The following is a 26,391-nucleotide window of genomic DNA, read 5'->3' on the forward strand; positions in this document are numbered from 1 at the left end:
TGATCTTCCTCCATAGCTCATGCTTTCCCTATAAAACTACCTCCCATTTATACGATACACATCCTATACTAGAATGTAAATTTCTTAAAGGAAGAAACTTTGTTTTTGTTTGTTTGTCTTTCTTTGTAACCCCAGCACTTGTAGTAAACATTTGTTGTTGACAGAGGATAGGATTTGATTTTTTATTTTTTAAATTTTTCTGAGGCAATTGTGGTTAAGTGACTTTCCCAGAGCCACACAGCTAGGAAGTATTACATGTCTGAAGCTAGATTTGAACTCAGGTTCTGGTGCTCTATCAACTGTGCCATCCAGCTATCCCAGATCTGAGGGTTTTTTTTTTTTTTTAATTTAATAGCCTTTTATTTACAGGTTATATGTATGGGTAACTTTACAGCATTAACAATTGCCAAACCTCTTGTTCCAATTTTTCACCTCACCCCCCCACCCCCTCCCCTAGATGGCAGGATGACCAGTAGATGTTAAATATATTAAAATATAAATTAGATACACAATAAGTATACATGACCAAAACGTTATTTTGCTGTACAAAAAGAATCAGACTCTGAAATATTGTACAATTAGCTTGTGAAGGAAATCAAAAATGCAGGTGGGCATAAATATAGGGATTGGGAATTCAATGTAATGGTTTTTTAGTCATCTCCCAGAGTTCTTTCTCTGGGCGTAGCTGGTTCAGTTCATTACTGCTCCATTTGGAAATGATTTGGTTGATCTCATTGCTGAGGATGGCCAGGTCCATCAGAACTGGTCATCATATAGTATTGTTGTTGATCTCCTGGTCCTGCTCATTTCACTCAGCATCATTTCGTGTAAGTCTCTCCAGGCCTTTCTGAAATCATCCTGTTGGTCATTTCTTACATAACAATAATATTCCATAATATTCATATACCACAATTTATTCAGCCATTCTCCAACTGATGGGCATCCACTCAGTTTCCAGTTTCTAAGACTGAGATTTGTGAATAAAGAGAAGTAAATACTTCATCCTGTCTGATCTTGTTGAGTATTGGTAAATTAAGTTTAGACAGTAAAATAATAAGTACCAACATACATAGATCTTTTACAAATGTTTTTCTTCACTTCAAGGTCAGATAAATGATTTTGGACTAACATCAATCTCTGATTTTTATGTAAAACAATAGTTTCTGTCTTAAGGAGGAAGTCCTCTTTTTGAGTTGAGTTCCATGTTGAAGGTAAATTAGACAGTAGGTCACATATTATCTGTATTCTGAAACCCATTGGAAGCATACCCAGCAACACATATTTCTGAGCCATGGCCAAGTTGTTGATTTAATAATCAAAGGATTCAAACTCATGAGTACAAATTGATTGATCAACACTTCCAAAAATGATAGCATCATACTAACTCAGCAATGATTTAATTGAATTAGCTTTCATGTCTAATATAGACATTTCTTTATTGTTACCCTTGCACTTAGGCTTTCTGTAATGAAATTTATATTCATCAGGCACATATGTTATCTTTAAAAGCAATGTTTGTATACAGATCTTCAGTAGTTTTTCCTTTTAATGTATATTTTTCATTACCTTTTATATTAAATATATTTTACAAATATTTTGGGAAAAAAGCATGTAGAATTATTTACTCATAGCATTGTTAAGACCACTCCAAAAGTAATACTCCTATTTTAAACAAATATTATCTCTGTCAGATTTTTCAATAGTCATAAAATAAAGAAGACCAATAGATTTTGCAAGGTTTGAAATACAGAGCTAAGAAGTAATAAGTATGAACAAATTTTCTTCTATCCAAAAACACCATAAGACATATGGAGCAAAGATCAGCAGCAGTGTGATAATGCAAGTGAGTTTCAGAATTAGAGTGAATTTAAAAATGTCACACTATAGAAATAATTTTACATGATAAAAGATAAAAGAAGTAAAACCATGTCAGAAAAACTCAAGCATCTAAAATAACATATAGCTCTAATTTCCCAACTAGTAAAGACCGGAATATCTATATCTATATATATATCTATATATGTATGTATGTATGCATGTATATATGTATGGATACACACATACACACATCTGTTATTTATATAACAATATTCCTAGAAGTAATCTAGAAAGAAAAAATACTAGTGTTAGAATTATTCATACGATTTAGACTACATAAATATAATTTTCTTGGACAGGACTTGGATTAGAATGATATTTGTCTTCAATTGTAACAGATGGTCACTGTCTGCATATAGATTCCTAGAAAGTAAAGTCTGCAACTCAAGTAAATTGAGTTATTTTATTCATTTTTCAGTTTGCTCAATAAATTGAGCATCTGCTCTGTCCCACCACTGTGCTAAACTCTGGGAGTACAAAGACCAAAGATCCAATATTTTTGCCAAGCATTTATATTTTAACAGGGGAAAACAACATACTCAGATACACACATGTACATATACTCATGTATTTTTACAGATATATACATTTAAATGTAGAATCTCTACAAAGGAATTCCAAATTTTAGAATGTATGTTATGTGTTTTCATATATCTGAAAGTTAAATATTTACCATCACTTCCCTAATTATAATAATAAATTATATAAATTTAAACTTAAAAATAGGTTTTTAGTATTATTTTTGCCCTTACCCTTCACATTAAGGTACATGGTCCATTGTACCCAAAATTATGTGCTGCCAAACATTTATCATCACACTCAGCCTATTTTATCTGGAAATTCTTGCTATCATGTTTGACTTCTCTCTTCCACCCATCTTTTATCTCAACAATTCAATACCTTCATGGTCACTTTTCCATTTTCCTTTATCAAAACCTGTTCCAGGAAAAAACCATTGAGCAATAGAGAAACTCATTCATACTAAGATGAAAATGACTAAGTTTCATGGTATAATATTTATACTAGCAATATCTTCATTTCACCTGGAGGCAAAACCTTAAAGCAAAATAAAGGATTTTTAAACTTCAATTTCAAACATGCTTGAACCTAAAGAGGAGATATTTTGTAAGGTTAAATGGAAGACATTTCCAATAGTCTTGTAATCATATAAACATCTACCTACTTTGCCTATTCATCAGTTCTGTTATAAACTAAACTTTTTCACAGTAGAATTGTCTTCATTATGCCATTTAAACACTTGGTTTTAACTAAATAAATAACTAAATAAAATTGGTAAGTGTTCTGAAATCTCTTTCTAATTATTCCCTCTCTTCTTACACCCTACATGACTTTCTCCTGAAGTTAACAATGAGTAGAATTCATATATTTTGAAATAATCTCAATTTATTGCAATTAAAGAAAGGAAATGCAAAATAATATCAGCTTTGCCTGACCAACTTAAGTTTTGTGATGCTTATTGGGCAGAATGTTACTGTTAAAAACTGGTTGATACACAATCTCAGGCTATTTCTTTGATACGTGTGTATATTCCAAACAAACCTATTTTCACTTAATCTTCAATGCACAAAGATAAACATTGAAGCAGCTCTGTGTCAGGTGAAATGATCCTTGAAGACACTCCCTCAGATTATTTGGTTTCATTTGGATCTTACTGTAAATTGGGGCCTTCTGATTCAAATTTATTACCATTGTTAACAAATTATTCCAATGAGGTACTACAGGATATCTGGCCATTTCCCTTATGTCAAGGCAAACATTTCCATATTCATGAAAAATGACAGAAGAGAGAAAAAATTCATACAGGTACATGGGACAAAGATATTTCCTTTCATTTGTTTGTGAACTTGTTTAACCTATGAAACAATGTAGTGGATTTAGCTTGCTTTTTGGAAACGGTTAAAGCCATCTAAATTATATAGGCTCTGACTTGGCATATATTATAGAGAACATTCAATTTAGCTAAATTGTGCAATGCTAGAGAGGAAATTTCTGTATCAATCGTTACAGATTACTTGCCCCTGTCTTCAAATAAAACAGATTTTATATTTATATAACAACCTCAGTATGGGTTTTATTTACTTGGTTCAATGTTAGGCTGAGGATATAAGGCTCAAGACCTTAGTTTATTTATTGTTTTATAGAAGATATTGCATTTTTATTTCTGTAGAAAGATTTGCTATGTAAGTGATGTGAGACTATTTGTATTCATACAAATACTCAAATCCTCAGGGACTGTTCACACAGATATATAAATAAAAATATTGAGAAGATTTATAGAATTGTATAGAATACATAATTATGGAATAGTGAGATATGTAGATAAGGAGGAAATTTCTATACCTTGACTTTCCCGAACAAAAGAAGCCACAGGTCAGAATTTTCTATGTATCAAGATTGATATTTCCCATTTTATTTTTCTCTAAAAATTTAAACAAACATTGTTCAGAGATATGTGTGCCATTATGTGCATCATTTATACACAATACAAATATAAAGATATATCTAAGTAGATAGGTAAATAGACATTAATGTATCTGGGTATTTATATACTCTCTACCCTGTACAAGAGAGACAGACGGACAGACAAAGAGACAGAGACCTACAGAAAGCTTCATAAAGAAAATCAAAACACAGAAATATTAATACCTAGAAAATCTGCACCTATGACTTCATCTGTTTAGGAAAGTTGGGTATGGAAATTTTCCATGAATGCAGATTGGCAGTTATCTGTAATTTGTAGTCTTAGAGAGCTTCATGGGCACTGAGAAGAAGTTGCTCATGGTGACACAGTTAATATGTCAGAGTTAGGATCTATACCCATGGCCTCCTGACCTCCAAGCCTAGCCATATTCCCACTACACAAAGACTACCTAAACCTCAGTGGGACTTGTAATAGATTACATTTGTAAAGAATATTGGAATTTCTGAAGTACTTAAATAACTTAGCATAAGGATAAGTATAATTTATATTAGCATATAATCATAAACTTATTGGCATGAGGTTGTTATTATTGCTCACAGAGGTTTTTTGCTTGTCCTTCATTCTTAAAGAAGACCATGACATCAGAGAACTGAAGCCATGACATGCAAGTGAATTGGATTTAAGTGAGGGAGTAATGTGCAAGGTCACCTGCCTCACTTTTCCCTCCAGAGCAATTTGAATCCAGTGGAAAGATAGAGATCAGAAGTGCAGATGGCCCTGCAGGCAATGGGAGACCTAGGTCTTTGTAAACTAAGAACTACAACAGATCTCAGTTTGACTGAGGCTGCACCCAGTCTTGATTAAGGCTACCTAGAGCCTGAGGCAAAGCATCTTTTCTTTCACCTAGTCCCAAAAAATCTAAATAAATTAATGGAATGTTTGAATCTGGGAGGGGAAGACCCTGAGGATTTTAGACAAAGCAAGTTGCTGTTTACATTCAATCTGAATCAATCAAGACCCAAATAAAGACCTGAGAGGGCTTGGCTTGGATCCTATTAGTGGCCAATTTTAGAATCCTTTTGATTTGGGCTTAAGGCCTGGTCCATAAGAAAAAAATCTACGCACCCTCTCTCCCCCCAAAAAAATATATCTTAGAAGGGTTCAGAGGTGGAAAAGAAGGGGGAAATATATTTTTAAGAGCATCTGTAGGTAAGGGTATGATACCCTATGTAGACTGAGGAAAGAGGGAAAGAGGGAGGAAGTAGGGAGAAAGGGAAGGAAGAAAGAAAGGGATGGAGGAAGGAAGGGAAGAAGGAAGTAAGAAATGAGGGAATGAGAGAAGGAGGGAAGGAGGGAAGGAGGGAAGGAGTGGGGTAGAAAAGAGAGAGGGAGTTTTTCAGTTGATCACTTCCAAGCCAGCTTTACTCACAGAGGTTGATATTTGCCCTTTGTTTTAGGAGAGGACCATGACATCAGGGAGAAGATGCCATAATGTGCAAGTGAATTGGATTTAAGTGAAGTAGAACTGTTCGAGATCACCTGCTTCACTTTGTCCTCCAGTACCCTCTTTTTCCAGTGACCAGATATAGACCAGGATGTCTAGAAAAGAACTGATAGTGAATAGACTCCTTGCACTCTAGAAAGTTCTTTTTTTTTTTTTTTTTCCCACTGAAGATCTACAACTATTATACTAATAGTTTTTGAGACTTTCCTGGACCCTAGAGAGACTGACTGATTTGTCCAGGATCACAAAGACAATATATTATTGTAGATGTGTGTTTGAATCTCACTTAATTCTCATGGTGACTATTGGAGGAAATTTCACAAGTTTTACAATCTCAGTTTTACTGATGAGGAATCTTACGATAAAAGAGATTAAGTGACTTAGGCATAGTGGGACAACTATATGGGAGACATTAGAATTGAATCCATACTTTTTCCTAATAGAAAGTCTACAACTAGGTCTATTATATTTCATTGTTTTTCATTAAAACAACAAATAGGATGATGTAAATTACTGTCATATGGAGTATCAACTTCTTTCAAAATAATAATATATAGATATAAAACAAGCAACAGTTTTACATATAAGTAATTTAGTTGGATAATTATAGCCAGGGTAAGAGAAAATGTGTTTCTTTGATGTTGCCTTCATATGAATACATTAAATAACTAATACTAAAATAGAGGCCTTTAATTAATGCTCAAGCATACTTGTTGCAATGATTTAGCGAAATGCATTTGTGATTCAGAACTCTTCATCTTATATGAGTTACTAACAGTAGGGTCTTGTAGGAGGATTTTTAGTTCTATTTTACTGTTTAAATAACCACAAAAGAACTACAATAATTCTGGCTGGCACCCTAACAGCATGAAACCATGGTAGAAAATCAAGGGGTCCTTTATTTTTACTCAAGAGACACCCATCTAAATGTGGAAATCCAAGCAGAGAAGAGACTCCATGTGAGGCTTAGAGAGCTGTGAAAGTTTGATGCTTTATCTTCCAGTGTAGTTAGTTGTATGCAGTCTGACCTGGGAGCTACTTCTTCCTCCTTCTATTCCAAGAAGAGATTGTCTTCCCTTCCCAGATTGATTGTTTTGTGAAATTAAGCTAGGTCATCTTTTACCTAAATTCTTACCTAATCTTTTGCTATTGAATGGATGTTGCCTCAGACAAGCTAAGAAAAGATCTTAGCTTAAAAAGACCAAGGGCACACAACATCTCTGCACCTATCACCAGTCATTTTTGAGAATAATAGCTATATAATTCTGTATTGCTTCAATCCAATTCACTTGCAAGTCAAGACATTATACTCTTGAAGTCATTGGTTCTCTTTGAGAATGAAGGATGAACAACTGAGTGACTTGGATCTTTTAGATGATTATTTCCTTATATGTAAAATGAGGAGAGTTGAACTCAATCACACAGTATTTCTTTTAACTCTAAGCTCATGATGCGTAGATATCTTTATGTTGAGAGCTATAAATTTTTATAAGACCACTGGCTCAAGTATTAAGTTTTCTTTTCTTTTCTTTTTTTTTTTTTTTGCTGTTAGGAATGGCATTACAGAAAAATGGATCTTCTTTGCAGTTAAAATTTACAGGTAGCAACATGTCTGAAGAGAATGTGTGTATTTTATTATGCAATTAGACTATTATCAACTTTTCAGATAAGCCTAGTTTTATGGAACATGCTAATTTTATTAGGAAGAAAGCTAATTAAATATCTGAGTGACACTGAATTTCAAAGACTAAATAATCTATGTCTGAATACTCAGTTTATAAAAGTGGACAGGGAGCTGTCCATCTGAGAGATTGTGTGAACAAACCATAACCAAATATAAATGCTTAAGGAAAGAGCTTCTACAAGAATGGTTCTTATTAAATCCTTGGTCAAGGAACTTCTCTCAATCAGATTGAGCTATGAACCTCTTCTCAGTATAATATTGTAAATGCATACATTAAATCCACACAGTTACAAAAGAAGCCAATTATATTGAAACATAGTTAACAAAAGATTTTAAAAGAGTGAGCTTATAGCCCTTTCTTGATTAAGAAATCCTACAATAGAATGATAAATATTAATTGAATTGATTTGAATTGTTTAATTTAATTGAATATGAAATTAGAATTATTTTCATCGATCCTTGTTCTTCTAAAGATATATTTATAATCAAAATCATTTCATATTTGCATGAAATGAAAATGTATATGAAATATAAATATATTTATTCATATATCAATTATTCACATATGTAATCTGTGATTAGGCACAGAGTTCTACTTCTACTAAAACATGAGGACAGAATTACGTTTTACTTATATTTAATCAATCAATAAGAATCTAGTACATACTATCAAAGTATAAATATAATTAGATATAAATTGATTTTCATGTGATACAAGATACTAGGAAATAGAACAATCAGAACAGGCCTCTTGAAAGGGATAGCTCTTTATGAGCCTTGAAAGTTCCTAGGGTATCAGATGGGAGAGTCATTCAAGACATGAAGGTAGGTTCTGTATAGAGAAAGTGGTAGAAAAATGAAATACATTGTGTAGCAAAATACAAGTATGCCAGTATGGCTGGAGGGTTATATTTAATTAAATCAGGAAGGTGGACTAGAACAAAATTATGAAGGGTTTTAAATGCCCAGTGGAGGTATTTGAATTTTCTCCTTAAGTATAGCATCTGAAGCTTCTTAATCCTGGGAGTGTTTTGGGCAAATTCAAACTACAGGATATCATTCTGGATACTCTGGGGAGGAAGATTAGAGAGATCACTTGCTAGATTAATGGATGAAGGATTTTGAACCCAGGAGATGAAGTGAAGAAATTGAGGTAATAGAAATAGTCACATCTTAAAGTGAGGAAAGGATAAATATGACTTTCTTCTCTGCCTTCTGATTTCCCTGAGCCTCTTCAAGTCTCAGCAAAAGTCCTATCCCTTACAAGAAGCTTTTTCAACGCCTCAATCTTTATTCTCTCCATTTGAGATTACCCTTGGTGTATCCAGGATATAAATATGTGACATAGTTGTCTCTGTGTTGAATTTCTTAGTAGACTATAAGTTTCTTGAGAGAAGATATTGAGTCCTTCCACTTTCTTTGTATTTCTAGCATTTGGAACAATTTTCTGGTCCATAAAAGGTACTTGATAAATGCTAGTTGACAAATTGATTGACTGGTGATTATATTTAATTCTCACCTTATCTTGCCACCTATATCCCAGCTAAAACCTTCATCTCAATCCCACAACAAACTCTTTCTCTATCCCGTAAGTCCCCTTTATCTGATAGATGAGCCTTCATATTATTTCCCCAGGAACAGTTTCCATGCCACTTCTCAGCCATTTCCACATCATACTGCTGCTTTTATCCTAACCCTCTCCATTTTTTCTATTCCCTTCATTGTTGTCTTCTGTTATTAGAATGTAAGCTCCTTGAGGGGGCAGAGGTGACTGTTTTTCTTCTTTTTATTTGTATCTCCAATGTTTTCATAGAACCTAGAATGTAGTAGTAAATACTCAATATGTATTTGATCTATCAATCTAGCTATATTTATTACATTTATTGACAATTGGAAGTGGTATAAAGAAAAGTGGAAAAAGCCACAATGATGAATATACTTCCTTTTGGGCTTATTATAATTTTTTAAAAAATCAAGGTATAGTAAGGAAAAGGCTGAAACTGTTAAACAATTTTTTTTTTTGTGAATTTCATTACTCTAATGCCTATAAATAAGAAATGGAATCACTTCAATCATATCTCCTCCAAATTATTCAAGAATGAATAAACAAACACAAAAACCTAATTATTCTGTATTATTCTACTTTTAAAGAAAATAAAAAATAATAGAAAAGCAATTTTTGTTAGGGATGACATATATATGTATATGTTTATATATATATATACATATATATGTGTGTGAGTATATACTAGCATACATGTATGCATATATATATATATATATATATACATACACATAATATGCATACACAGGGCTTTCAAAATATTTTTATCAAAATAATACTGGTGAGAAGGTGGTACAAGTTTTTTATTTCCCATTTTAAATATTGAGAAATAGAAGTTCAGTAAAGTTAATGTGTCTTGTAGTAAGTCACATGGCTGATGAATATCTGGGCTAAAATTTGAACTTGTTTTTGTTTGTCAGTTACTTAAAAAGTTTTTTTTTTACTATATTATAATGCCTTTTATTTATATTATAATGCTTTAGTATTCCTTTTCATTTATTTCCTTTCATTTCCCTTCAGGTTAGATAGAAATCCACAGAAGGTTTAGAGACTGTTTCAAATGGATAGATTAATATTCACCTAATGGTTGCAACCAACTCTAGTCACTAATAAATTAGTCTTGGGAGACCAAATCTTTCCAATGATTTCTGCCAAATTGGCCTTTTAGGGAAATTTTTGCTAGCTGAGCTCAACACTAGAGTGAAGTTATAAATCTAAATGTGATACATTATCCCAAATACTTCTTTGACTCTTATTCTTGAAAGAATGATAGTATTTTAGTATACTGATTGTCATATGTCCATAGCATAGTTTGGTGTTCCTGGTGTGCGTGTTCTTAAGCATATATATACACACACATAGGTGCAACTAAATATAGGGATATAGGCATACATATTTATTTGTGCACACACATGTATTTTATTCCTTTGAAAAATCCCATTTAGAGATTCACAAGTTGAATTGTATATAGATTGAGGTAAACTCTGGTTTGTGAGAAAATATCCTTCAGATTTGACAATGCCTTTACGTTTCTCTACTTCTATAGGCAACATAATTGTTAGGAGAGAAAATTGTCCTCTGTAATGATGAGTTGCACTCTTATTTTTTAAGAATATTGAGAAAATGTAAGATTTATTCTATAGGCTATAAGCAATATTTCAATACAACATTGAGAGGAAAAATAATATATTCAACAATAATGAGTAATTTTATTGATATAATGACCATGTTTTAGGGTAACTTCTAGAAGCTATAAAAACATCTCAGAGAGAGGGAGAAAATTAAATATCAATAAAAAACAACTTGGAAATTCAGAGATTTATTTTACTTATTACTTCTGTCATAGATACCAGCTTATTTCATATCAAGAGAGATATTGAGACTTCTATTAAGTAACTAAAACTGGACTGGCTAATAATAATAATAACAACAACAAAATAACATTTATACAGAGATTTAAGGTTTTTGTAGCTCCTCATTTATCTCATTTATCCTCACAACAATCCTATAAGATAGGTGCCATTATTATTGTTATTTTCTAGATGAGGAAAAAGAAGCTGAGAGAGATGAATTAATTTGCCTACAGTAACACAGGTATTGTCTGAGGTAATATTTGAATTCAAATCTTCCTGATTCCAAATCCAGTCCTTATCCACTAACAAAACTCACAAAGCACTAAATTTGATAGAAGAAAAGACACCCTATAGTCTGTTATCTACAGGGAGTCTTCAATATTGTTAATCTTAAACATTTTAGAACAGAAATTATAAAGTTTGGGCTACCTCCTTGGAGGGCCTCAGGGTCAGCCAAACTCAGGATGAATCAAAGTCCCATTCTCCAATCCTTGCCTATGATTATCTCAGCATCAAACATTCAGCAAGCACCAATGGTGAGGAGAGCCATCACATTACCATCTCATCTAAATATGTAGATAGAGCCATTGTCTCAAATCGAATAGATAATTAGCCTTAAGTGCTCGAATGTCTGATTCAAGCATAGCTTTTTGGAGTTTCAGCCCTCTACAAGAAATGAAAACAAAAACAATGGTAAAGCCAGAAAGAAAGCTACTAGGGAAATAAAGAGCAGAGTTTGTATAATACAGTTGTGTTCCAACTTTACCCTGAATTTAGGAAATCATGTACTTTGTGAGCACCCTCTAGCTATTGTGGCTACTTAGTGTTTCTTGACTATAACTCTTCTTGGTTTTGGAATTACATTTCTTCTTTCTTGAAAACCATAAGTAAATGCCAAATATCATGCCTCTGTTCTCAGAAAATAATATTACCAGATAATTAGAGTATTGCCAAACTCTCTATTATTTTGGGAAAAAAATCTATGTGATTCTATCTTAGTCCTTTTTCATCCTTTCCTAGCCTTATCCTAATTATTAAGATGCCAATATCTTCTGGTACCCAGAACTATGCCATAAAGTACTGGTGACTTAAGATCTCTATTGTCCTAAGGAACACATTTTGGGAACGATATAGGGGTGTCAACAATCACATATGAAAGATAATGATATGTGTTCAATGATTATATATTACAGCATTCTTTTCAGTTCATTATCTACATTCTCAAACTATTTTTTCCCTTCCTTTCTTAGATAGAAAATAAGGCAAGCTATAGTTGACTCTAAATCTTAATTTAAAATCCTCCCCTGGCAACATTCTGGTATATTTTTCTCATTCTGTCATTACAGTTTTACATTTGTCATCAAACTGCATGTTGTGCCTACCCATTTCCTGAAAATTGGTTGTATGTGCATGGCATTTTTATAAAAATATTGAAATGAAGGCTTTTTTCAAGTGTGAAAATGAAAGTCCTTATCACAGCCCTTATGTGTTATTTTATCTGTTTTTCTTCTAACTGACTGAATTTATGATTTACAAATGTCATACTTTTCCATGTGGTTAATTTCATGCATGCTTCTGCTCTCTGTGCAGTCTTCCCTTCTTACATAAAAATCTTTGTATTCTGGTCGGTAGAACTCCCCTGATTGCGGCAGGAGTCATTGGTGGACTCTTCATACTGGTGATTGTGGGTTTGACATTTGCTGTTTATGTTCGTCGCAAGAGCATCAAAAAGAAGAGAGCATTGAGAAGGTTCCTAGAGACAGAGGTAAGATTTCATTTTCAGCTTATACTAATATGCTGTTAGTTGTGGGGTTTGTGACTAAGATCTTCCACAGATCCTACAAAATATGTCCCTTTTATTGTGCTTATGTAATATTCTTTATTACTTTGATTGTTATCAGTATGGATGTCCTAGCAACATAAGATCATAGAATTAGAGTAGAAATGAACCCCAGTGACCATCAAACCCAACTGCTTCATTTTATAAGGGAGAAAACTAAAGTAGATAAGAGCTAAGTGATTTGTACAAAGTCCCACTTACAGGAAGAAGGATAGGCTGTATGTGAATCTAGATTTTCTTTCCCCAAAGCCTAATAGCATAATGCCCTGAACATAGTAGGTGTTTTATAAGTCTTTGGTGAATGGAATTATACTCTTATTTTATTTTGAAAGTGAGGATGAAATTCCCTTTCTTAAACCCGATTTGATGAGGGCAGTGAAGATTACATTTAATACCCAATGTATGTTTATTCTTTGCAACTTACCTGTTGCTAGATTAACCTGGAAGATAATTAAATAAAATCAATAACTGAACTTTCATTGTAAGCAGAAAAAGCAGTTAAAGTTCCTCCAAATCCTGGGAGAGTAGCTAATAGAAACCAATAATCATTCTCCAGAAATAGAAGACAGAATCTGTTATTAGAGACACATTGCAAATGATTCATATGAATAAGATATTAATTTTACACTGTGGCTTTAAGCTATTTTAAGGAAGATGGTTGTAAGAAATAAAAGGTGGGAAATGTGGGAATCTGACTCAAAAGCCAAAATGATGTGTAAATCATCACCTTTGAAAATAGTATTTAATATTTAATAAAACAAAGTTGATAGCAAAATAAATCTAATACTTATGGATGATGTGCTCATCCATAAATGACAGACAAAACATACAGACAAAATAATGACACATTAATAACTATAGTAATTTTCATGAAGATAAACTAAGTTTTTATAGTTTTGCCCTTTTGGTCTTAGTTTTCCTTTATAAATATTTTCACTCCCATTAAAGCAAACTCATACCAAACATATTGCTTTGCAGTTTTTCTTTTTTGTTCCCTTTTCTCCTATGCCAAAAATGATAACCTCAGAAGGTGCTCCTGTCCCAAACTTCCTAGTCTTTAATGTTTCTATGCTCTTCTTCTTGAGAAGTAATATTTCTAGCTCTTCCTTTCTGTCCTGTGCTACTGAACATCTTGAAACATCCTGAGACTATGAATTCTAGACAGTTCAATCCAACAATCATTTATTAAGTCCCCATTTTGTGCTGAAAGCTGGTAGGGGAGGTAGAAGTTAAGCTAAGATATATTTTATACCCTCATGGGGCTTAAAGTATAGTAGGGAAATAAAGCAGATAGATGCACACATATCTACAAAATAATACATTATTCACTGCATGTAACAGATGCTTTAATAATTTTATATAACTTGAAGTGAGTAAAGTACTTAAACAGGTAAAGATCTGGTTTACATTAAAGATGATAAACTTTTTAATACATTGAATTAAAAGAATCTGATACTTGGGATGAAAGCGGGGCTGAAAAGAAGGAATTATGGGTAATCATGATCATACTTCAGTGGAAAGGAAAAGATGAGGAGTATAGATGAGGATTGGCTATGAGAACCAAGCTACAGAAAGTGAAAAGAATGCATCATAGAATATATTCTTGATCACTGGCTTCTGTTTGTTTTGGGACAGAAATATAGAGGTTGGTAAATAGGAATAGCTGGAGGGGAGCATAAGGGAGACACAGAGAGACATACACAGACAGAGAGAGAGAGAGACAGATACTGGGAAGGAATGAGAAAGACAGAAATAGAGGGAGGGAGGGAGGAAAGGAGAGAGAGACAGAGATAGAGAGAATGAGAGACACAGAGAGAGACAAAAACAGAAACAAAGACAGGAAGAGAGTGCGGGAAGGAAGGAGAGAGAACCAGAGAGAGATATAGGGAGAGACAGAGGGAAGGAGAGGAAGGCGAGAGAAAGAGAGAAAGAGAGAGAGAGAGAGAGAGAGAGAGAGAGAGAGAGAGAGAGAAGAGGGAAAAGATAGAAAGAGGAAAAAGCAGAAAGAAAGAAAGAAAAAATTTAGAGAAAAAAGGAGGAGAAAAAAGAGGAAAGGAAGAAGGCAAGAGACAGGGGGCCAAGATAGGGAAAATTCAACAGGGACAAAGGGAGAGGAAAAGTGGAAGAGGTGGGGGCAGAGGAAAAAAAATAAATGCTGAATATTGTAAGAAAAGATTCATGGAAGAAATTAAAATTTTTACCAAGGCATAGCCTGGCTGTAGGCCTATCACACAAACCAGAAGTCCATTCTTTTATTTCCATTGTTTTCATAATAGAGCTGAAAGAAATGCAATGGCACAGAACACTATACCCTACAAATAGAATACCTTATTTATGACATTAAAATTATCTGGACACATGCTGACATGGGTGGCTATTCTATTTGCATGTCCCATCGCCAATATTTCCAGATCACAAACCTTGACAAATCTTGACAAGTCTTCAAAGATTTGACAAACAAATCTTGCAGAGAGACAGGTAGACAGAAGGAAGCAGGAGGGGGCTATTTACTTTCCTCTACTCTTTTAAGTAGAATGTGTTATAGCCCCCTTTTCAAAAGAAGCATCTTTCTCTCTTACCATCATAGCTCTCTCAGCTTTGAGATTACACACTGATAGATGGTTTAGCCATCCACACAGAGATGCCAGTTATGTCCTAGTGTGAGTGTTGCTGCCAACAACACTTGTAGAGAGGCAGTAGTAGCCTACGTTAGCTGGCTTTCACCTCTAAGGGGGTACTAGTACTAAGGATGTAAAACAGCTGGAGAAAGAGGTGACTAGAGGCTCCAAAGACCAACTTCACCTACTCCACAATTTTGCCCAGGGCCACCCAGTTTACCTTCAACTGTGCACAAGCATATACAAATTCAATGCAGAGTTATTTTTGTCTTCCTCGCCCATGCACTTGGGCAGCTGAGCTGGCGTGCTGGAGGCGAGGAGATGCCTTCTTCCTGATCAGCTCCGGGCAGTCAGTGAGCTGATTCCCTACAGAGAAGGAACCTGGTGATGAATGACAGACCTGACTAGCAGGAGGTTTAAGACCCCAGTTAAATAGATAGCTAAGCAAAAAAGGGACACTGTTAAAGGAAAATTAAGCAAATAAAGGATAATAAGAGAGAAATACTTTCTTTTCCAAAGAGCATCATTCTTCTTAGAGTATATTTTTTATAGTCAAATAAAAATGTTCTTGTGGTTGTTAACAATAAAATTGTTTTTATGTATGTATGATTTTTATGTGTGTATACATACATATAGTGAATATATATTAAATATTTTCAATTTCAAATATTTCATTTTTCAGTCAATATTTTTATGATTAGAATTAATTATTGTAACAAAAAGTCATAAGGAAGCTAAGCACTTGTATTTGCCAGATAAAAAGTGTGGGTGCTTATGTAATTAGACTGGAGGTTGACTGGGTTTAAGGCCAGAACCAAGTAGCTGAGTAAGAAGAGAAAGTATCTCTCTGAGGCCATGTTCTAGTTTGCAGATTCTAAAAGGAGGAAAGGTATATAGGCTATTAATAATTAATATATGACATATGAGCTTAATCATTATTAGGACAAGAATTGGCCTGTGATTTCAATAATATAAGGAACTCCCAAGGGGAGGGGGCACAAAAATGCCTCTTTGCAAGGTGGTACATTGTCCATAATTTATAGTCTTAGAGAGATGCCTAGAATACTGAAGAGCTTAATGATTGGCCCAATGTCTGAAAGTGCTCTTAAACCCAAGTCTTCTTGGCTCAGAGGTTAGCTTTCCACCTATTGTCCTCTAGCTGGCTCTCTTAATTATTAAATAATAATACGGTTAATAATAATTGGCATATGTCATTAATTATTTTGATTAAATTCCACTAAGATTAAATACCAATACCATGTGGCAGAGTAAATACCACGGTGTATATTTTATCTTTGGTACAAACTGACTGTCTGACCCCTGGAAAGTCACTGAATTTCTCAGTATTCTAGGTATCTCTAGAACTTTAAATGGAAAAAAAATATCTGCATTAGTACTAGAAATTTCTTTACCCAAGAATACTCTATTCCAATACAATTGTAGCTCTATTCCCTATCACTTCATATAACAATTATAACGGAATACATAGCTCTTTAATAATGATTCATTATGTAGAACATTAACTTTTTTGATCTCAAAAATAAATCATACTTGTAAATCTCTACTACCTCATGTTGAAACTATACTTACCTTGTACAATGAGATCTCTAGAAGGAGCTGTTGACCTATTGGCAGATATTATGACTTGTGGCTAAATTGTAAATGAACATTCAGAAAATGCTTTATTTTCCCCTGGAAACTCTTCCACTCCTGCTGTTAAATACATCTTTAACAGATCAAAGATGGATCACAAAGTACGTACATATGATTTCAACTGGATCTTACATCCCTTTTCAATTTACATTAATGGTTTTCCTGACACATCTGATCTCATTTATTCATAGAGCTGTTGAATGAGCATAAACAAAGACAAATAAATGAAACAAGTTCAAATAGCTCATCAAGAGAAATCAGTGTTGCCATGCATTTTCATTACAGTATCTAGGCAGTTCTTGGGTAAATCTTGTTATAGCTTTGAACCCCAGATTCTTCTTCTCTAAAATGGGAATAATAATAATAATACTTGTGTTTTCTACCACACCATAAGCTCATTATCAGAATTGAATTTTATAATACATGTACAAGCATTTGGCAATTATATAGCAACCTAGAAGGAAAGTTATTAGTGGATGAAAAATAGATCTAACATTTATGCTGTATTTTATGGTTATAAAGCACTTTATATATACTTCCACTTAATGTATATTACATTATTCTTATATGCCTTATCTTTATACATTTATTTATTTTTATGCATACATTACCTATTTAAAATTTTCAGGAGACCGTGACCTCAGGAATATAGATAACCTTCCAAAAGGACAGATAATAACCTATCTACATTTGATTATCATATTCATATTATTTATATGTATTCATAAGACAGATATCTAGAGCTGGATAGTCATCTAGTCCAATCACTTCATTTTACAAATGATGACAATGAGATATAAAAAGTTTTAGTCATTTGATGAAGATTATACCCATAGAAAATAGCAGAGACAGATTTTGGATCCAAGTTATCAAATATGTTTTAACAATTCAAATCCCTAAAGAAATTGCTTGAAATTTTGCTTTTTTGTTAAAGCTCTTAAAGAAGAAAATCATATTTGTGATCAAAGTGTATATTAATAAAAGTTCAGAATATTATATCTTGACATTAAGAGAAAAAAAACAAACTTAACATCTTACTAATCATACACAAGCAGTTCCTACATGATAAGGTAACTCATTCCAAATAAAGAAGCTCTTTTTTTCTTGTATTCATTTTGCTATTAACAAACTGTTAAGGTGGCTTTCAGTGTCTTGAATTCAATCTTATACCATTATGTTAATTGTATTTTTTAGCGAAAATTTCACAACTGAAATGTACAAGCAAACCAGAAAAATATCAGGGAAGCTAAATTCTTTAACTTTTTAAAGTATAGATTTGAGAGCATGTAAGATAGATAGAGGATAGATTTGTATTACAAATATATTTATCTCTTTAGAGAGGTTTCTCACTATATACATATACATATACATGTGTGTGTGTGTATGTGTATATGCATTTGAAATCTGCATGTACATCTAACTTCAGAATTTTGACAGGAATGACTACAAGCTTATAATTAATAATTTTTAATTTCCATTATTGTTAATGTTCAAATAATAACTATTGTATAGTGCTTTGGAGTTTGCAAAACACAGTGTTTATACATTATCTCATCCATCCCAATTGAAGTCTCAGTGAGAGATGCAAAGGAACCTGGCCACATGATAGTATCATTTACTGGAATGATTAGGAGGGAAGATGAACCCCACAGGGGGAAATTACCCTTTCACACTATTTTAGCAGCAGCTCAAGATTAGGAGTAAAGTTTCTGCTTATACATATTCTTTACAAAGTGATTCCCAGCTATTGATAGACATACCTACACACAGGGGCCTGCCCGCCAAATGAAACAGACCATGATGTTCATAGAAGCATGATAATAGTACCCATGCTGTAAAGGCACAATGCACTTAGCCTTGTAAACAGACACTTTGAAATACGGTGGTGGTTTCAAAGCAATTTGAGAAGGAGTAACCCTTAATTATTTCTCTTACACAGTAATAGGACAGGCTATTTTTCTCTATTTAAAGTATAGTTCCTTTCATTTAACTTTCAAAGATACATTGCTATTTTCCTTGCCTGCCCTTTCCCTGCTGCTTTACAAGTGGACAATACAGAGAGTTTTAAACTGGGTAATGGTCTACAGTTAAGTACATTTAAATCTAGTTAAACAACTAAATCCAAAAAGTGGTTATTGATAGTCCTATGGGGATTTGAAATGGGGTAGAGATTGCTTTCTAATTTGAAATTTGCTTTCTAAACACTTTTTTTTTTGGTCAGTAAATTATATAAAAATTTCAATGGCAAGGTTCTCATATTTGAAGCTGATATAAATTGGAAAAAGAGAGTAAAGTTGCACTACTGGAATCTAATAAAACAAAACTTTGGGATGAATATAAAGTCTTATACCTAAAGGTCTGGAGGAACTTGTTACTACTGGTTATCTAAAGCCTACTGGTAAATTTTCCACGAGAGCTTTTACCCCTTAGAAATCAGGAAAATCAGGGCATGATTTGCTGTTTTGCCAATTGTCTAGACTTAACTGATGGAAAAAAAAAACAATAATGCAAATAAATCTAAAAGTGTCTTTTGTGAATATGTGTAAAACCCTCATCCCACCTTACCCCAGATAGCTGATTATTAAATATTTTCCAATACACTCCTGCTTATATTGAATTTCTAAGTACAAAATTTGGGAGATGAAGTTAAGAGCAATTTACCTTAAAAAAAAGATTTGACAGTTGTAATGAACAATAAGCTTGATAAGAATTAACAGTTTGATAGGGCAGCTCACAAAGCTAATTCAATAAGGTGAGATGTTCAGGACTAAGGAAATGCTAATACTATTGTACACTCCCTTCAGCCCATGTTAGAGTGTTGTATCTGTAGTGTGGGGCATATTTTAGGAAGGATGCTGATAAGCTGCAAAATATCATGAAGAAGAAAACCAAGATTGTGACAGCTTTTTAGTTAGTGCCAAATGAGAATTAGTTGAAGGAACTCAGGAAGTTTAAGCTTGAAGGCAGGCAGACTCAATGGGAACATGATAATCATCCCCAAATATTTGCAGCTCTATTTGATGAACTATCATGCAAAATAATAGTTAAATTAATATAGTGCTTTTCATTTTGCAGAATACTTTATTATACATTATTCTCATTTGATCCTCACAACAACCCCCTCATGGAGATGCTTTGCTCGTTTTACGTATGAGGGAAAAGGAAACCTAGAGAATTTAAATGACTTTAGTCACAGAGCTGGAAAGTTACTGGAGTAGGATTCAAAGAGGAATCCTCTTTTTATTGTTTATTCTCATATGGTATAATAAGCAATGGATAGAAGTCACAGAGATGAAAATTTAGATTTAATATATGGAAGAATTTCCTAAAACTTTCTTCCCAAAATATAATCCCCTAGGCTACCTTAGTTGAAATGTAAACAATCCATTACTTGGTTATACTGTAATATAGATTCTTCTAGTTTTTTATTAAAACTTTTTATTTTCAAAATGTATGTATAGATAATTTTTCAACCTTGACCCCTGGAAAAACCTTGTGTTCGTATTTTCCCCTTCTTCCCTCCACCTACTCCCCTAGATGGCAAGTAATATGTTAAACATGTTGAAATATATATTAAGTCCAATATATGTATACATATTTATACAATTATCTTGCTGCACATGAAAAGTCAGATCAAAAAGAAAAAGAAATGAGAAAGAAAACAAAATGCAAGCAAACACCAACAAAAAGAATGAAAATGCTATGTTGTAATTCCCCTTTCAGTTCCCACAGTCCTCTCTCTATGTATTGATGACTTTCTTCATCACAAAATCATTAGAACTGGCCTTAGTCATCTCATTGTTGGAAAGCATCACATCTAACATGGATTCTTCTAACTCTGAGATCATGTATCTTAGAGATTTGATTAAATTCATATTTTATCTTATCTTTGTTTCCCACAAGAAATATTACATATGTGATCTCTCTTAATGATACACATACTTCCTCATTAATTCTACATTTGATATCCTTCTACTTTAGTTCTCCTCACCAACTACATCTACCTAAATTATTTTCTTAATCTATTATAGCTTTCAGCCATATTGATCATTACCTCTCCCTTTTAAATTTTTCCCAGTTCTATATTTTTGATCATGATTTATCTTATGACTAAAATGTCTTTATTCCTCTTTGTCCCCACTTTAGTCATCACTACCTTGAAGACTAAGCAGTGGTATACTAGATGGTATACTACTTCTCCAAGTTTAAAAAATGCATCCATGACACTCCAGTAAATTTAATCTTCATTATGAGCATTTTTACCAACATTTTTTTAAATCTAGACAAACAAAACCATAGATCAAGTCCCAAATCGTAGAGTGCTGATTTCCTAAGTATACATTTCCACAGTGAACATTTGGCAATTAGCTAATTCAAATTCATTTCAACACATTCTTGAGTGAATTTCATAAAAACCTGCCCCCCAAAACTTTCAGCAATGACACCCTCATTCTCTGTTTTGTAATTAGTTCATTCTTTCGTGTTTCTCAATTTATCTGTAGGATTTAACAGAATAAAATTACAGTTTTTGATCTTGAAATCACAAATTTTACCCATGTTAGCTTTTGACTATATTCTCTAATCATGTTTATTTTAATTTTGTCTTTAGATTATAAACTTACTGAAAGTACTAATTTTTTCAAAGTCATGGTTATCTGGAGTAGACCAGATTTGATCTTTGTAGTCTGATTGACCCCATTCTGAGATCTGAATGAAATGAGGTATTCATAGGCCAACTAATAGCTAACAAAATAAGTTTTTTAGTCATAGCAGGAGAACATTAATAGAAGAAAATGATATGCCTTAATGATTCATTTGGTTACCTGATTATATTTTCCTTGACATGCTCTTGGTCCTGGTGCTTGTTGATAATCTGAAGCCTATAGAAAGCCGTATAGCTTCTAATGTAATGATTTTCTTGGGGGGGGGGGTGTACTCAGGAAATACAAGTTCATACTCATGTTGATCCAAGAAGCACCAACAGTGACCCTAGTCTTATTCCCATGAGCTAATGAAATTTCAAAAACTATTTAGTTACTTCTTAAGGGAAAAAATCAATTTCTCTTGATTGGGATCCTAGAATATTGCTCTCATAAGTTCAAAATAGTAGATAGTTCAATTCAAAATAGGCACAGAGTTAATGATTGGAATATTAATTTTAGAAACTTAATATTCATATTATTTCCTAATGAGTTCATTTCATAATACTTAAAAGACTTTGTTTTGTTTAATTCAAAGAACAGCATTGATATGACTATGTATATATCTGATGCAAAGGTTCAGGTCAAAGATATATATATTTTGTTTAGCAAAAATGTATGTCCACACCTGTTGCCATAGTATAATGAAATATGAGATGTGCAAATTTAGAGGCATCTTCATTCTAAATGTTCATACAAGCTATTTGTGGCCAACCACAAGACTCTATGGTAGAGTCTTCCAATCTTAGGTTTGTTGAGCAGCCACGATTGGATATTGTGGACCTCACAGGGATGACATTTTGATCCTTCTCAAGCATGAAGAGCAACAATGAATTCAACCAATTATGTCAGAATGTTACCTTGGATCTGGGAGACTGACCTAGGTGATCATGCTAGTTTTAGCATTCTCTAATCACATGATCTAGAAAAAGTCATTCTTCTTTGAGAAAAAGCTTCTTTTTTTGTGAAATGAGGATAACTGTTCTTGCCTACCTCATTGCTGTGAAAATTAGAGGGAATTCTTTTGTAACTCTGGCTTCAAACACTAGCCGTGTGTCCCTGGGAAAGTCAGTTAACCCAGTTTGTTCAGTTTCCTTATCTGTAAAATGAGCCGGAGAAGGAAATGAAAAATCACTCCAATATCTTTGCTAAGAAATCCCAAATAGGGTCACAAAGACTCAGTCATGACTAAAAATAACTGAATGGCAACAGCAAAATAGAATATACATGCACACATGTATATATGTATGTGTGTCTATAAAATTATTGAAGTTATTTAATAACAAAACTGACCATTTCAATTCCCTTTGTTTATCAGTTGGTAGAACCCTTAACTCCAAGTGGAACAGCACCCAACCAGGCCCAACTTCGGATTCTAAAAGAAACTGAGCTTAAAAGAGTGAAGGTACTTGGATCTGGAGCATTTGGAACCGTGTATAAGGTAAATCAAATTTTTTGAAGAATGAAATATTGAAGGTGACAGTAGCTTTAGAATTTTGCTAGCCTGATGAATAGGTGGCAGTATTGTAACTAACTCAGTTATTTTGAAGGCATTTAGCTGGTAGAGAATTGGACTTGGGTGTAAAGAAGACCTCCATTGAAATTTTTCCTCAGGTGCCTATTATTTATATGACCTGTAGGCAAATTAACCTCTCACCTTTAGTTTCCTTATTTCTAAAATGGGGATAATATTAGCATCTAAAGTTGTTATGAAAATCAAATGAGCATATGAAAGTGCTTTTCAAAGCTAAAAGTAGTTATATAAAAACAAATATTATTAATGTCAATATAAAATAGAAGTTAATGCATAAATATATACTCATCTCTTTGGTTTATATTATATAAATGTTAAATCAACTCTGACAGATACATTCTACCTATCCTTGAGAACTTGCTTAACTGCTCAGGGCCCTGAGGCAGCTGAGTTACAGAACTAAGTAACAGAATAATTTCATTTGAATGGGTATGAGTAATTTTCTCTGTAGGAGATCCTTAAACAGTTAAAATAATGAGTCAAAATTGATTAAAAACAAACAAATAGATATTAAACTTTGGAAATGTGAATGAACTAATAATCCAAGATTGGAAAGAAATTTTATTGTAATGTGAAAACAAAACACATTAGTAACACTTTAAATAAAAATGACATAATGAATCAGACTTTAAATAATATGAAGTGTGAAGTAGGAGTTTCTTGTTGGTATCTATCCCCTTTCTTTACACCTAATGATAGCATCACACTTTCCTTTTCCAATCTTTCCTGCTTCCGTCCTCATCCAAGGAGCCTATCCTTACCCCATAATAATCCAAATTCCTTAATTCTAAGAAATATTAAGTAACATATTAAGCACTATATAACACTCATGGAATTTTCAAAGTTATACACAGGTTTGAATTTTTTGGAAGACTTTTATTAAAAGAGATGTCATATCATTTTTCTTTGTTGTATCAATCAATCAACTGACAAGAATCTGTAAAATATTTGTGTCCCAGATATTGTATTAAACAAATGTAAATACAAAGATGAAATCCTCTAAAGTAAAGATCTAACTTTCTAGGATTGTAGCTCTTTACACTGATTTTGTTTCAGGATAGTAATATTTGGAATACAAATCCATTTTTCCTCCTAAAATATGCTCCCCCAAAATGATTAATTTTTAATTGTACAATCAAAATATAAGAAATCTCCAATATCAGAGATATTTGTAATATTAGTTGAAAAGATCAAAATCACTTAATATGTTTCTTAAAGTTCCTATATGTTCAGAGAATGGTTTTCTCATTTGTTTCAATAGTATACAATAAAAATCCTAGTGATGAAGCATCTAATTTTGTGTTTTTAAAGGTTACTTATAAACTAGACTTATTTGGTGTATGATAAAAATACTTCAACTAAATTCTTTCAATTATAAACTAAAGTATCCCAAATGCCAAGCAAAATAGAAACCATTTTTCTATGTTATTTCCTGTTGAACTTTCTGCCAGTGTAGTCCTGGACTGTAAAGTACAAAGATTTAGAATCCTATTAAACTGATCTAACTATGATGTTTTATTAATAATATACAAACTGATTTAGTGGAGAAATGATATTGCAGATATGTGACCTCTGACCATCTCTCTGTCACCCAAGTCTTATTATTGCTTCTGGTTCTATGATATGAACAGCATGCCCTTCCCAGACCTCTACAGGCTGATGCTGAGAATTTTATGTTCAAGAAAGAAAAAAAAGGAGGTTGAACCTTTTTATAATATAAATGAAACAGCTTAGAATAAGCAAACCATAAGTATACAATCATTCTTAGACTCTAAAAGGTGAAAGGTAGGCATTGGTAGAAGTTTTTGATGTCCAGCCCTTCTAGAGATTTCTGCCTCCATGAGGGAGATCAGACTGTCTTAACTTTGATCTTGTGTTTAACTGTATATCTTTTGTCATGTATGTATATACATATATGTACATGAATACATATGTGTCTCTATGTATATGGTATATACATAGAATAACTGTAATACAATATAATGATGTAGCCTATAATTCAACTATTATATGCTATATGTACATATATGATCTTTGGATCATAATGTTTTAAAATAATTTCATAAACCAAAAACTATAACATCTTTAAAGTGAGTCATTTCTTTCTGATAAAGAAACAGACCTAGAAAATGTGTCTATATAGACAAAATACTAGAGAGAAGAAAAATGAAGTACTGAATTTCACTGAGACTGACTGTCAATCTGGATAATTTGGCCCCTAAAGCAAATAAAATAAAATCGCTTGCCCATCAGTAACAGGATTCTTTTCCACTTCAATTATCTGGATAATTGCTTCAATTCTCTACTTCACTAGACAGAGCTTTACAGAGTCATAGAGCAAGTTAGTAGAAAGCTGGAATTACAACCAGTAGTCCTTGAGTTTCTTCTAGTCTGTTGCTTATCACCTTAGCCATGCTGACTCTTTTGAATATATTGAAACGACATATTTTGCAAAACTTAATGCAAATTAGGAAAAGTATGTGACTGGAAAGAAAGGTGATATGGACATGTGTCAGAATTTGAATGTATGACTATGACTTCTTGTTTCAAAAATAACCTTATCTTGGATGGATCTCATTACCCAATTGCTAGTATATTATTTATAGGCTCTAAGTTACAATCATGAAGTTAGGTTTTATAGAAAAAGCTTGGCTATATAATGATTGTAAAGTGGATATTAACTAATGTACACAGCAGGGAAGAATAATTAGCAGTTAGGGAATTCATTAATTATGGCCTTGTTTACATTTGTTATCAAGAACCATAATTTGTTTATTTAAGTGATGTTGTAATACCATAGACATTTTATACTCCACATTCCCTTATCTTCCTTTTTTCCCTCATAGACAAGTCACAAGACAAGATTTGGCTTGTTTGTCCCTTTCCTACTGATTTCTGACTGCCAACACCTCCTCTCTTGGCCTTAGTTCTATAACCTCTGTATATGGAAGAAAAGACAGAATTTTTTTGTCTCTCATCTTTCATTCCTTCCTGAAAATGGCACTCATTCTCCTTTATAATTTTTTAAGCATTACAAAGGATTATTTAAGGTTTTTAATAAGAAACAAGAAAGAAAGTTTATACATTTTAATTTTTTTGTTAGCCCAAGTGTTATTTACA

General features: G+C 33.0%; 1 protein-coding gene across 4 annotated transcripts in view; it reads left to right on the forward strand.

Moving 5' to 3' along the window:
- Positions 1-26,391, forward strand: part of ERBB4 (erb-b2 receptor tyrosine kinase 4) — a 1,320,366-nt gene that overhangs the window by 1,044,735 nt on the left and 249,240 nt on the right. For all 4 annotated transcript variants that reach the window (XM_031963609.1, XM_031963611.1, XM_031963608.1 and 1 more), the window contains exons 17-18: positions 12,559-12,691; positions 23,056-23,178. In XM_031963609.1, the coding sequence (XP_031819469.1) occupies positions 12,559-12,691; positions 23,056-23,178 (256 nt within the window). The remainder of the gene's footprint in view (positions 1-12,558; positions 12,692-23,055; positions 23,179-26,391) is intronic.

The sequence above is a fragment of the Sarcophilus harrisii genome, chromosome 3 (genome assembly GCF_902635505.1).
Source record: "Sarcophilus harrisii chromosome 3, mSarHar1.11, whole genome shotgun sequence".
NCBI lineage: Eukaryota > Metazoa > Chordata > Mammalia > Dasyuromorphia > Dasyuridae > Sarcophilus > Sarcophilus harrisii.